Source organism: Harpia harpyja, chromosome 6, assembly GCF_026419915.1.
Source record: "Harpia harpyja isolate bHarHar1 chromosome 6, bHarHar1 primary haplotype, whole genome shotgun sequence".
NCBI lineage: Eukaryota > Metazoa > Chordata > Aves > Accipitriformes > Accipitridae > Harpia > Harpia harpyja.
In genome coordinates, this window is record NC_068945.1 from 18,097,671 (window position 1) to 18,111,005 (window position 13,335).

The 13,335-nt window shown below is 44.9% G+C and overlaps 1 protein-coding gene across 1 annotated transcript in view; it reads right to left on the reverse strand.

The window, feature by feature from the left end:
* Positions 1-13,335, reverse strand: part of TMTC1 (transmembrane O-mannosyltransferase targeting cadherins 1) — a 150,054-nt gene that overhangs the window by 87,506 nt on the left and 49,213 nt on the right. Inside the window, exons 6-7 of the mRNA XM_052789800.1 lie at positions 5,855-5,936; positions 4,755-4,858 (exon numbers count right to left, since the gene is read on the reverse strand). Of these exons, the coding sequence (XP_052645760.1) occupies positions 4,755-4,858; positions 5,855-5,936 (186 nt within the window). The remainder of the gene's footprint in view (positions 1-4,754; positions 4,859-5,854; positions 5,937-13,335) is intronic.

Sequence of the window (13,335 nt, forward strand, 5' to 3'; positions counted from 1 at the left end):
ATTGGCCAAGTCTTACAATAACTTTCAACTCTGTTGAAAACAGTTAACGTTTACCCTGGTGAGACAAGCACAATAACCACATTTCCAGCTCAGTGCAAATAAAGACGACTGCTTGCAGACAGAAACCCCCATTTGTGCCCTGCATGATCTTCAGAGTTACAAAACAATTTGCCCACTGCCTGAGCACTATCCCTTGCTTCAGCCATAGTTAAGGCGTTAGTAACCACCTCAAGATTACCACCCAACACTGGCCTTTCTTTTAGTTTCACAGGCCTTCTCCCTTCTGGTCTTGACTCCAAACTTAGCTCTCCTACTCCCTTCCTCCCAAAACCCAAACTGCAAATAACATCCTGGCTTTAAATTCAGTGCTGTGACCTAATTACTGCCTTCAAAACCTCTTTAAAAGCTTCTCACACCAATTCTTCACATGCTGCTGCTGCTGTAGATGTCCACACTTCAGGAACACACAGCGCTTAGCAGCTTCTCTGAGGCTAGGCCATAACCACAAACTCTCCCATGTAACTGGACATCTACCAGTTGGGCAAGCAACCACACACATGAGCACCTACTTGGATGTTGAATATCCTCAAGCCTTGATGTCCTAGACCCTAACCTCATGCCACCCCTAACACCGGGGCCAGAAAGTTGTATCACCTCCAAATCCACCCTCAAGCAATTGACTCAGCTAACATCACTTCTTATTTCCACCCTGTGGAAATAACAGGCTTTAAACTTACCTCTTCAGCCTCCCTCTTCCTTGCACCTCAGCCTAACCTTCCCACTGGCCAGACAGACAGATCTTCCTGGAAACCAGGTCAATGCCACTCAACCTTGCTGGCTCCATCTGACATCCCAGCCCTGCACTCGTGACGACTGGCACAACGTCAGTTCTGCAGCAATAGCTTCAGCTCTGACCATGGTAAGATAAAGTCTCAGATGAGAGTTACAGTTTGAGTATGAAAGAGCAAGGAAAAGGTTTGTTGCCAAGATAAGAGCTGTGGTCAGTGGGTGCATCATGGGCTGTCATTCAGAGACAGTCACCAGGTCTCTGTCTACCTTGCAGGATTGACCACTCACCCATTTGGCAAAAAATTTGACACCCCAGCTGTCCAGAAACTTACCCTAAGGTATCATCCACATTGACTAATTGGTCTTCCCACAGCTCCATGAGACTGGTGAGATACAACAGTAAAAAAAACAGCTCTCATGTCCAATTTCTTGTTTGTAGGTGGACCCCTGTATTGGGTTTGCATGGCAAGGTTTTGGTAGTGGGGGGGGGCTACAGGGGTGACTTCTGTGAGAAGCTGCTGGAAGCTTCCCCTATGTCTGACAGAGCCAATGCCAGTTGGCTCCAAGACGGACCCGCTGCTGGCCAAGGCCAAGCCCATCAGCAACAGTGGTAGTGCCTCTGGGATAACAGATTTAAGAAGGGGAAAAAAAAACTTGCTGCAGCACAGAAACAGCAGCCGGAGAGAGGAGTGAGAACATGTAAGAGAAACAACCCAGCAGACCCCCAGGTCAGTGCAGAAGGAGGGGGAGGAAGTGTTCCAGGTGCTGGAGCAGAGATTCCCCTGCAGCCCGTGGGGAAGACCATGGTGAGGCAGGCTGTCCCCCTGCAGTCCATGGAGGTCCACAGTGGAGCAGATATCCACCTGCAGCCTGTGGAGGACCCCACACTGGAGCAGGTGGATGCCCAAAGGAGGCTGTGACCCCATGGGAAGCCTGTGCTGGACCAGGCTCCTGGCAGGACCTGCGGATCTGTAGAGAGAGGAGCCCACGCTGGAGCAGGTTTTCTGGTAGGACTTGTGACCCCGCAGGGAACCCACGCTGGAGCAGTCTGTGCCAGAAGGACTGCACCCCGTGGAAGGGACCCACGCTGGAGAAGTTCATGAAGAACTGCAGCCCGTGGGAAGGACCCATATTGGAGAAGTTCATCGAGGACAGTCTCCCATGGGAGGGACCCCACGCTGGAGCAGGGGAAGAGTGTGATGAGTCCTGCCCCTGAAGAGGAAGGAGCAGCAGAGACAACGTGTGATGAACTGACCACAACCCCCATTCCCTGTCCCCCTGCGCCACTGGTGGGGAGGAGGTAGAGAATTTGGGAGTGAAGTTGTGCCCTGGAAGAAGGGAAGGGTGGGGGGAAGGTGTTTTAAGATTTGGTTTTATTTCTCATTAACCTACTCTGGTTTGATTGGTAATAAATTAAGTTAATTTTCCCCAAGTTGAGTCTGTTTTGCCTGTGACAGTAATCTCTCCCTGTCCTTGTCTCAACCCACGAGCCTTTTGTTATATTTTCTCTCCCCTGTCCAGCTGAGGAGGGGGAGTGATAGAGCAGCTTTGAGTGGGCACCTAGTGTCCAGCCAGGGTCAACCCACCACAACCCCAGAGGTCTAACATGAAGACCATTGCCAGCAGCACAGCTGGGCCTATAGCTAGCTCTGAGGCAGTCGGTGGGTCACAGGCTATTTTGAAATGAAGGGTTGAGGTCTGGGTTCAGGAAAGAAGGTGTGGCTGAGCAAGCCTAATGTGCTGGCAGGTGGATCCTGCAGGCTTAGGGTGGTGTATGGGATCAGGATAGCCATGTTTTGGCCTCTTTCAGGTCACTTGGTGGCAAGTTCAAGGTAGTGGTCAGCTTAAGGTTTGAGTTCAGAGAAACAAGAATTGCAGAGAAGAATTTACAGGCATGTTCTGCAGGTACCTCACATCTAAAATGAAGGCTCGTGCCAGAAGACTAGAGTTAAGGTCAACAGAAGCTCAGGACCCAGCTTCTTTGTAGATCATACAGTGCCCAGAGAGTGAGGACAGGGACCATCACAGGTCAGCACCAAGATCTATGGCAGGGAAAGTGGCAAGTACTGAACTGCAGCAACACACTGTCAGGGCCCTGATGAGCCTCACCTGGCCCCACACCTGATGCCCATTGCTCCAGGAGCCCCATTTCAGCTCAGCCCTGTCTCCTGGATGGACCTGTGCAGTGGGTAGCCTTGCCTCCAGCCCCATCTCCTGACTGGATCCTGACCAACATTCAGCAACAAACCTACTTTTCAGCTTCTGTTGTTGGGACCTGGGCCTGAGCATCAGCCATGGGAGGTTGGTTGGAAGATAGAGGCTTCTGGGTAAATTGGCTAAAGTGAGGATTAAGATCAAGCTCAGCAGAAGTGGAAGAGGTGTTTTAGAATCCCTCCAGAACAATAATACTGGTTTTTACTGGCACGGGTTTCCTTAATTAGGTTTGGAGCAGGTAGGTGTTGCTGGACTGCAGGTGAAGCAAGGGCTGCTGCTGAGGCCAGGGAGGACCTCAGCCAGCAGCACTCTCACTTGTCTTTCATAAGACTGTTAATAAAATCCACAGCGCCGGTGGTAAAAGTAGTCACTGTTTCATATCCCAAGAATGACTTAGCTTTTGGGTTTAAAACAACTTTCCCCTGTCATTACAAGATGTAAAGAGACAAATATGCAAAAGACATTTGCAGCACAGAATATGTAATTGGAATCAGGCCAGGATCATTTATGACTTGATGACCACCATCTCAGCATAAACATATCAAAAAGGGACAGCAGCAAATCCTTCACGCTGTGCCGCACAGAGTCTGGTATTAATGACTCTGCCAGAAATGCTGCGAACAGATCAGAGCTTTCCAAATCAGACAACATGCTTCCTGGAAGCACTTTTAGCCTTGATGGTAATTGGAGCTGTTGTCACATTATCATAAAGGTCTCCCATATGAGATCTAGTCTGATTTTGCAGCAGATATTGAATAAGGATTGCTTGATCTTAACCTGTGTCTCAGCTGCAATTCCACTGTTGGAATGAGGAGCCAGCAAGGCCAGAAAGTGACACAGAGGAGGACTGTTCCCATTTTCATTTGAGACATGAGGAAATTCCTCCAGAAGCCTTCAAAGTGTCTTTCCCCAGTTCAGTAGCTAACCAGAGCAAACAGGCACTTGGCCCTGTCTTAAAAGGAAATCAACTTCTACCACCTTCCCGGAGCACTGGTCTGGTTAGGTCTGGAGGGAAGAGCTAAGTTGCAGCTGCCACTGCCTTGCTGGTCTGGCCCAGCAGAGCCAGAGGGATGTGGTATCAGCCAACCTAACCACACACCAGGTCCCAGGCAAGGCAAAAAAACAAAAAACACTTTTACCAAATCTAAGCATTTATGTATCTTAAAAAAAAAAAAAAAAGTGATAAAATAACAAAGGTCTGTTAACACAAATTTCAGGTTCATTGTTTTTAATTAATCCATGGCAGCCCATCCTGCGCTTAGCCAGAGCTGTGCAGTACTCTGTGCCACTGGGGTCCTGCCTTGCACCTTCACTGATTAGCCACCTATATTCCACCAACAGGCATGGTCATCCCCTTCTTGTACAAACTTCAGCTGAAGCCAAAACTCTGAATGCTTGCATCCCATACCTCAGGAGCAGCCAGTTTTAAGGTTTAGGATTAGGCTTCAGTCACTGGGCTTTCCGGTCCTGTGCTCAGGCAATTAAACCATATTCTTTGGGCTTTGCATAAAAATAAGCCTACATTTTTCAGTAAGAAAGCATCTGTAATATAACTCTACAGGATTGAGAGCTTTGGGGTTCAAATAATGCTGGTGGCTTTCAATTCTAGACAGAGCAATAAGGAGAAGTATTTAAGTAAAGACAACAAAAGAAGTCTTCTGCTTTGCCATCTGTAAAACATTTTAGTGCAGGGAAAAAATAGTGTCAAGACTACACTTTTGAAAACTTTTGTTGGATTAGTGGCATTGTACCTTGTCAGTAAATACGGCGAGAATGAAGCGGGATTGTCCTGCTCGGAAAACATCGGCATGGATCCTCCCATTATCCAGAGGCGGAAATACAACGTGAGAATCACCTTCAAAGAAGAACATCTTGGTTAGCAATACGCTACTAAGAACTAAGGCCTCCAGCAAATATTTTGTTGTGATAGATCTCCATGCTCTGCTCTGTGCCTAGAAGTGAGTCAGCTCAGTGGTTTAGGCAAAATTCAATTTTGCCACCCTATGCAGGATAACAAATGTGCCGACACTCAGCACAGACAGCATGCTACGTTGTTGTGTTCCCTCTCCTTTCATGTGTGCGTTACTGAGAGCAACTGGCATATCGCAGCTACCAATGACAAAGGCAGCATTTTGAAGGACAAATCCATCACCCTGCTGTGGCTCAAACCACAGAGTTTTGCTATTGACCTCTACGTAAATACAGAGGGGAAAAACATGGCTGATGTCTTAAAAGCTATTATCTTTCACTCATGCTGGCATAGGTGTAAGGACAAGCTCCACCGGTGTTTCTCATGCTGTGTAATCTTAATCCCTGGAAGGACTTCTGTGGGCTGGCACTCCTCCACCTTTCTGGGAACCACTTGTCAAGGGACAAGCAAGGGCATCTGGCTCCTAGAGCAGCACAGGGAGTTGCACACCCAGCACATCCCCATGGAGGTGTTTGTTTTCTCCCCTGCAATATGTCAAGTCCTGCTTGGAGCACACCAAGCAGCAGGTATTTGCAGGCAGAGCTTTTCTTGTGACTCTTCCCGAGCCCAGCACTGAAACTAACAGCATGCCACAGAAAAGTCAGCCCAGCACCAGAGTGTCCCCCTGTATTTAGGGCAGGAAATACTTGCAGATGACTACAAGGCTGTAAGGGCAACCGCTATAAATTAAAAGAAAATCTGAACTGAAAACACTGCAATATTCTTGTCTCTGCCCAGCTGAAGTTTTCTAGACTATTTTCCAAGACTAACTTTGTATTAGGATCTACCGTCTAAGCTTTCTGAGTCTTTTGGGATACCACCACACAACGTTCATTTTTGTCACATACGCAGAAATACATGGTCAAGTCCATTCATACTTACGTAGCTTATCACCAAAGCAGCTCTCTTCAAAAAAGGCCTTGCAGTATACAGGAAATTCTGGTTGTTATTTGCAGTCAGGTAGCTGAAATATAAGGAAACAAATATTTGTTGAAATACTTTGAAACAATAACTCATTTTTCAAACTGGAAAAAAAGCTGTACATTGTTTTAACCACCCTAAACTAAGATGCAGTAATAATGACATCACTCTTACTCTTCAAAGCTCTTTCCACATGACTTCAGTAAAATATTGAGACCACTTCAAATAATAAACACTATAATACATTGCAGTTTCCCCATCAAAATCTGGTTTGGGTTTGTTTTTTTTTTAAATCATCAATTAACTCCTTAATCCTCAGAAAACTCTCACATATGCCATCTTCAGACTCCCAGAAGCCTACACCGAGACACATTTTTAAAAGGTCACCCAAACAGAGCAACTCAATTTTAGGCCATGATTAAAATGCAAAAACTCCTTGTTCCCACCTCTCTGCTCAGTTTCTAGAGATGGGAATAACTGTCTAGCAGAACTGAACTTATTCTAAGCATTTTTTTTTTTAAAGTGTATCCTGCACACTTAAGTTTCATTACAAGTCTGCTGACAAGGTGTTATGATAATTAACTGCACAGAGACAAACACACAGGTGGCTTATTGTTGTAGTAACGTTCATAAAAACCTTCCTGTTTCTCCATGAGTAAAATTAAACTGTATCCGGAGCCAAAACTACACATTTATTTTAATATAGAGTAGAAGAACTTGCCAAATTCTAAGGAGCTTTCTTAATATAACAAACGGTGCCATACCTATGACATTAATTCAATGATAATTCCATTTCTATTGAACCTTACAGAGGCTTCATCATTCTAATAAAGCAATGAGAAACAAAGAGAAATACAGAAGAGACAACAGGAGTATTTTAAGCGTATAGGAGCTAGAAAACTATTGAAAAAATGACAAATAATTTTAAGATGTTGTAAATATCAAGTAAACAAAATAAATTCAGAAGGAAAACATTTGCATGTTCTTCTGTGTAACATACAATCAGTATTGGGATATTCTATTTAAATGATTTACAAAAACTGCAGCATGAATCACAACACCTGCACACAAGTTACCTTTCCAAGCATGAAAGCATCATACGTTTCTCCTGTGAACATCTAGCATATAAAACGCATCTTATTTCCTCTCCAAATTTCTCAAGACAGTCTATCATCTGATTGCTTCCACTCTTCAAGTCTTTGAAAAAACAAGATTGCAGCACTTCCTAATACTGCCAAGAATCTTTAATATCTGGCTTTTTGTTCAAATTTTCTATAGTAGGAAGTTTGCAAGCCTGGTCACCATGGCAAGATGGAGAAAAGATTACACTGCAGACAAAAGCATCAGGGGCAAAGCCAGCAAGAAACAGAGGCGGCATTTAACAAGAAGAAAGAAGTACATCTGGGTGCTCTCTACAAAATAACTGCTCTTCAGAAAACTTTCCCTACGTGTCGTGCCTAAAACTTAGGAACCAAACCATACATCGTAAAGCAAGCCAGATGACTTTCAGTCTTTGGTGTCTGCTTATTTACAAATGTTGACATTTAAGCACCGAATCTGACTTAAATGTCAGACTAGTCTTCAAGGGCTGAACTCTGCAAAGTGCAAAGTTTTTTGAGCTCCCACTGATTTTAATCAGGCTCCAGCAAGTACAAGTGAGATGAAACTAAGCCTTCAGCTTTCTCTCTCCATGAAAGGTCAGGTTGGCCTTCAAGTGTTCACCATGGCCCTGCTCCAAAGCCCACCGGAGCCAAAAGGAAAGACTCTTGGTGACTTTAATAGCATTTGGATCAAACCCTGGTCTTTTGTTCCCTACTGGAACCTTTTATGAAACTCAACCCCCTCATGATTTGCAGCAGGAACAGAAGTGTTGGGTTGCATTTTGTTTATATTTTTATGGGTGGAGGGAGGAGAGCCCTCTATTAATCACATTGCCTGACTCTTTTCAAGAACCTGTTTTCACTCGCTTGTAGTTTTAACTAACTGCAGCACTTTGGGCAGAAATTTTCCATTACAAATATTTGCTTTAGGTGGAATTATTCTGGGAAAAGATCAGCCAGAACAGTTCAGCTTTTTCTCCAAGACTTCAATTAGAGACAGAGGAGTAGTTTTATCGGTGTCAAGAAGCCTGCCAATTTCATCCTGGAGAAACTGCATCACCTCACACCAGAGACCTAAAAATCGGGAGGCAGCCGTTACCTCCGGGCCACGTGTTTGCCACCTTCCAGAACAGCCACCTGTGGTCGGGCAAGATACAGGCTCAGGGGCCAGCACCTGCGGGGAGGTGGGGACGCGCAGACCCCACTGCTTTGCCATGCTCAGCGGGGATCTGGCTTTCAAGAGATCAAGTTTGCATCGAAGATGTTCCAGCTGGAACAACTGCTAGGGACAACAGGCAGGTAGCCCTTCAGCAAGAAGAGTAAACTTCATTTTAGGCTGCTGAGGCTCAGGAAAGCGTGTCTGTGCTTCAGGGCCTTGCAAACACTGATCTAAGTCTGGAGACTACCACAGAGCAAAGAGGAACCCTCATTATTACCATCTCTCTGTTCCCTCTCAAGCTTGGCCTGAGGAGAAAATTAAAGCCAGAAAATGAACATAAATGGAAGGCAGTAGTTGCTCTTTCATCCTTAGCAGTACAGTACAGGAATGCTTACTCTTTTAACATCATGACTTTGACTTTTTTTTGTCTGCCTACGAGTAACTAAAACGTTGCCCACATCTCACACCTTCCTTGCAGCAAGCGTAACACCATGCAGGCTACCGCGGTTTCAAGGCATGAGTTTATCTGCAAGTCAAAGTTAATTTGAAGCACTCCGCTGAATTGCAGGGTAGCTCTGGCCACTGCAGAGCAGGCCTTTTGAAAGCATTTCAGAAAATCCTGACAGGCCCCTCACAGTTTATGTTGTGGAGCAGTAACACCTCTAGGAAAAAAAGAAATCCCTGCATTGGCATCAACTGCAAATCACCACTCTGTGCTAGAGAGCAGATGGGCAGCAAGCAAGAAGGAACCAGAATGAAAGCAATGGGTAACTGGGAATGGGTGAAGCAAGAGTTCAGAGAGCCGTGAGCTTTCTGATCCTTCCTCCAAATGCATTTGCTACTTTGCAGCTTCAGTTAAGAAATGTTCCTTTCCATGATAGTTCAATTAAGAAGCAAGGCTTTTCCATTTTGAGAAAGCTGCTGTCCTAAAGTCTATCTGGAAACCATGAAAGATAACATGGTTCACAGCTTGGTAATCCAGCTGTCCGCCCATCAGATCAACCGGTGGGAGCGGCATAAACGTATGGCTATGCTCAGTGCATCAAAGCTCTACAAGAACCACGTGGTTTTCCACCTTACTGAGGCTACTAGTTGTTTCACGGAAGGTAAATAGTAAAACATCTCATGTCTGGTGCAGGCAAAGAACAATACACAGTTTATGTATTAAAATCAAATGAACTGCAAACGGGACCTGGATGAGGAAGTTTGCTAAATGTCAGTGACACACAGCATGTAAAACACAGTAGCATTTTACATGTAAAATTGCAGCTTGCAAACACATCTAAAGTTACATTGAACTTTGCTCAGATAACCTTAAGATCAGCCAAAGCTCTTTATTTTTTCTTTAGCTAGGACAATCAAAGAAATTACTATTACAACAATTTAATTGTTTTATACCTGTTTTAAACAGCTGCCTTGTATAAAGTCATTTACAGGTCAGATTTCCATGCATTTGCCACCCACACCAGGCTGCCAAACATCCCACTGTTCATGGGAACCACTCTCTATCACCTGCTCCACCTCAACCAGCATAATGTGGCTCCCCATGCCAAAACACACACACGCATTCATTCCCACATGAGAGCAGGTGTGGGACATACGTAGGAAAACTATATTGATAGTAGCTCTGTGCAGCAAAATGCTACCTTGAGAGTAGGTGAACATTTCAAGGTGTGGGTCTGCCAGATTTTCATAATGACACGATAAAATTAGAGGAGGAAATCCAGATCTCCAGGTTTGCTAAACGAGTGTGAAAAGAGCCCATTTGGGGCAGAGGTTCCACCCCTGCTTTGTGCCAGCTTTCCCACAAAGCAACCAGCATGTAATTGCCTACTTGCTATCTTTTAAAAGCCTTTCAGGAATACTCCCTGAAGCAACCAGAATCACAACAAACAATAAATCCAAGAAATGCTTAATAATGCAGAGACTTCTCTCACACAGTTCGAGCAGAGGCCAAGACAGATATTTGGCAGCTCTGGCTTCCTGAAAAGCACGGCTCATCCTGAAATCACTTACATCATCAGGGCACCCAGAGGTTTTATAATTGAAGACAGCAGGGTAGGTGGCCTAGTAAAACTCAATACCATGCAGTTTACAGGAATGTAAACTTTGCTGGTACCAGATGGACTGTGTTAATCAAAACAAACTTCTCTGAGAAGCAGGCAGCTTTTTAATTTGCCTGTACCATTGGAGGCATCTAGAGTTTACAGAAAGGAGCAGGGCAGCTCCTCAGCTGCTGTGCATTGCCACAGCTGTGTGAGCTATCGCAGACTGGTATCAGCAACACATTCATCCGATGCTGCAGCTGACTCAGCTTCAGTATGAAACATGAACTTGCTCTCGTGTTCTCTTTGAAGGCTTTCTCAAGGGAAGTGAACAAACAATTAAGATGCATGATGGATGCCTCCCATTGGGGACATCTAAAAGACCAAGATAAGTGTGCAGTAGAACAAGCTCTGGTATTTTGAGAGCTTGTTTTGGCCCAGTCCCTCTGCTGTGAGAAGATCATTGCTCCCATTTGTATTCTTCTCAGGAAACATATCCAACTCCCAGCAACTGCCAGAGTTTTGAACTAGTGCTTTCAAAACCCTAGTACTAAAGGAAGACATTAGAAGGATAAGCATAACAGCAAGGCTGTTAACTTATTCTTAATTATTGGTAACAGCAAGACACCTCTAATCAAGACATTTTTAAACTTAGAAGTGGCTTTTCTAAGTGAATGTCAAAGCTTTAGGTTATTGGTAGATGCACACCTAATTCCAAACCAGTTTGACAGACTCCCCTGCTAAGAATGCACAAGTTTTACAGGCACCATGTTTTGTCTATAGAGACCACCTTACCTTTTCTACTAAAACACGACTTCCTTATAATCTGTCCAGCCAGCTACATCTTATATTGGAGAAGTATCTTTTCAAAGTAGCTTGGCCTATATTCCTCCTTGAGGACAATCACCAAAGGGCAAGTGTATGTGATATCCCAGGGAGAAAACAGAAATGAAAATCCATCCTGGAGTAAAAGAATTGAATTAAAAAAAAAAAAAAAAAGAAAAACCAATATAGTCCAGACACATCTGGATTTTTAACTTGCTTAAAATACCTGTCAATGCAGGGAAATAAAATACCAGTCATAGTTACAGGTTTTGCAAGGAAGAAGAAAAAGCCCTCTTGCTTCCTTCTTTATAAGTAGTCTTGACATTCCCCACAGCATGTGTGGCATCCTTGCTCCTTATCTCCCCGGAGAGCCTTAAAATCCAGCCACCACTACCCACACAGACCCAGACGCATAAACACACAACAAACAGAAGCAGTTTTATGGACTCTTTAGGGGGCCACAGAGAGATTTTATGAAGTCACAACTGTTTTAACTCATTTGCACTGATAATGTCACGTATTCTTCATGCACGTTTTCAGTGGTGACCACATTTGGAGTTCTTGCTGTTTATTGGATTTTCAGGGAAAGCAGAGCAGGGCATAACTGCATTGGCATATACAGCAGAGAAGGCGATCCCACTCGTGGCTTTTGCTTATTCTTTTAGGCGATAAATACCTCATTCTGTGTGGGATGAAAGTAGAGGAAGAAAACTGGGAGGAACAGGGAAAGGAGAGAGAGGCACAGTAAGGGATCAGGAATAGAAAGAGAAAAAAGGAAAGTAGCAAAATGCACTTAACAGATCAAAGACCTGACCAAGAAGATGAAAAAGGGCTTCCCTTCATACCAGACATTCCACTGACGCGACAAGGAGACAAGGTGGAGCGGGGCTAACAGGAAAAATAAGACCTCATCAAAGCATGGCCACCCTCTGCCAGATCTCAGGAAACCCAAGCACCATGCCTGCAATTTAAAGCTTCCATTGATTTCAGCCATTTTATTTCATCTGCATCACACACACCTGAGGCACTGAAATCCACTGTTAGGCTCATTATTCCCTGTCCTAGGCCAGTTAAGGGCTGGTATAGAGGTACTGCAAGCAACTGCATTATAAGCAGCACTGATAGCAGCTTTGGCTGGTCCACACATTCAACTACAAATCCTTATTTTCAGCTGCTTGTTCTTTTGACAAGCTTTATTCATTCAAGCTGAAAGTTTTCCCTTCCAGGAGCTTGTGTCAAGCTGAATTGTTTTCTTCTTTGAAAGTATCAGGTAAAACAGTTCAACTGGAAAAAGCAATTAGAGAGATTTGCCCATATCAACAAAGTTGTGCAACCACTTTATTGGGAAGACTTCAGTGGTTCTGTACTTTGGAGCAGGGATTTGAAATTTAGTAGAGGGACTGCAGAGATGCTCCTGTTGTTGCTTTCAGCAACAACTCACTCTGCTTCCAGGCACGTGACAAGCCGCTGGGGAAAAAAAAAAAAAAAAAAATCTCCATCTGCAATGCGCACTAGAGATTTGTATCAATTCCTCAGAGCCTCTAGCCCTACCAAACACACCTAGCAGGAGCCTGCAGGAACAGCATCAGACCCTCCTTGCATTGCTCCTGCAAAGTCATTGAGATAGGAGACACTCTCCTGCAATGCCTGTGTCCAGCCTGGAGGAGACTATTTGCTTGGACTGCAGAGGGCTGAAAATTTGTGTCTGAAGAACAGGCTATGAGCATGTGTTACAAGGAAGAGAGGGGATAAAGGAGAAAGAAAGGAAGGTAGGCATAAAGAGGAATGGGATGGGAACAAAGAAGAGCCAGGAAGGAGAGAAAGGAAGAGAAAGATGGAGATACATAGAGATATTCAGACTTCTGCTGCTGTCAGAGATCCAGCAGCAGTATCCAAGAAATCTGTTGCCACTGGAGCTCCATTCACTTGGGTCCCCTGCGAGCACTCAGGAGCTGGACTGCGGCACCGGAGGCAGGAAAGAGCTCGCCTTCCCCAGAGCAGCTCTGCTTGAGAAAGCAGCTGTGCTTTCAACAAACCCATCTAGCACGAGCAGATGGACCCAAAAACCCAGAGGATAGCCAGGACTCCTCCAGATTGACTGCTGCCTTTGTGTCTTTGCAAAGAAAAGAGCTGGCAGCTCTCGAATACAGTCTTCTCAAAAGGCAGCACGGCACCCGTGGACCACGGTCACTCTGCAGGGCCAGGCTTGGTAAATGGGTCTGCTTGCACACGGGCGGGGAGTGTGTGGTCTGCAAGGTATCCAAAACATGCGCTCTCATCACAAAAAATTAGCTGAGTCACTAGCAAGAGGGG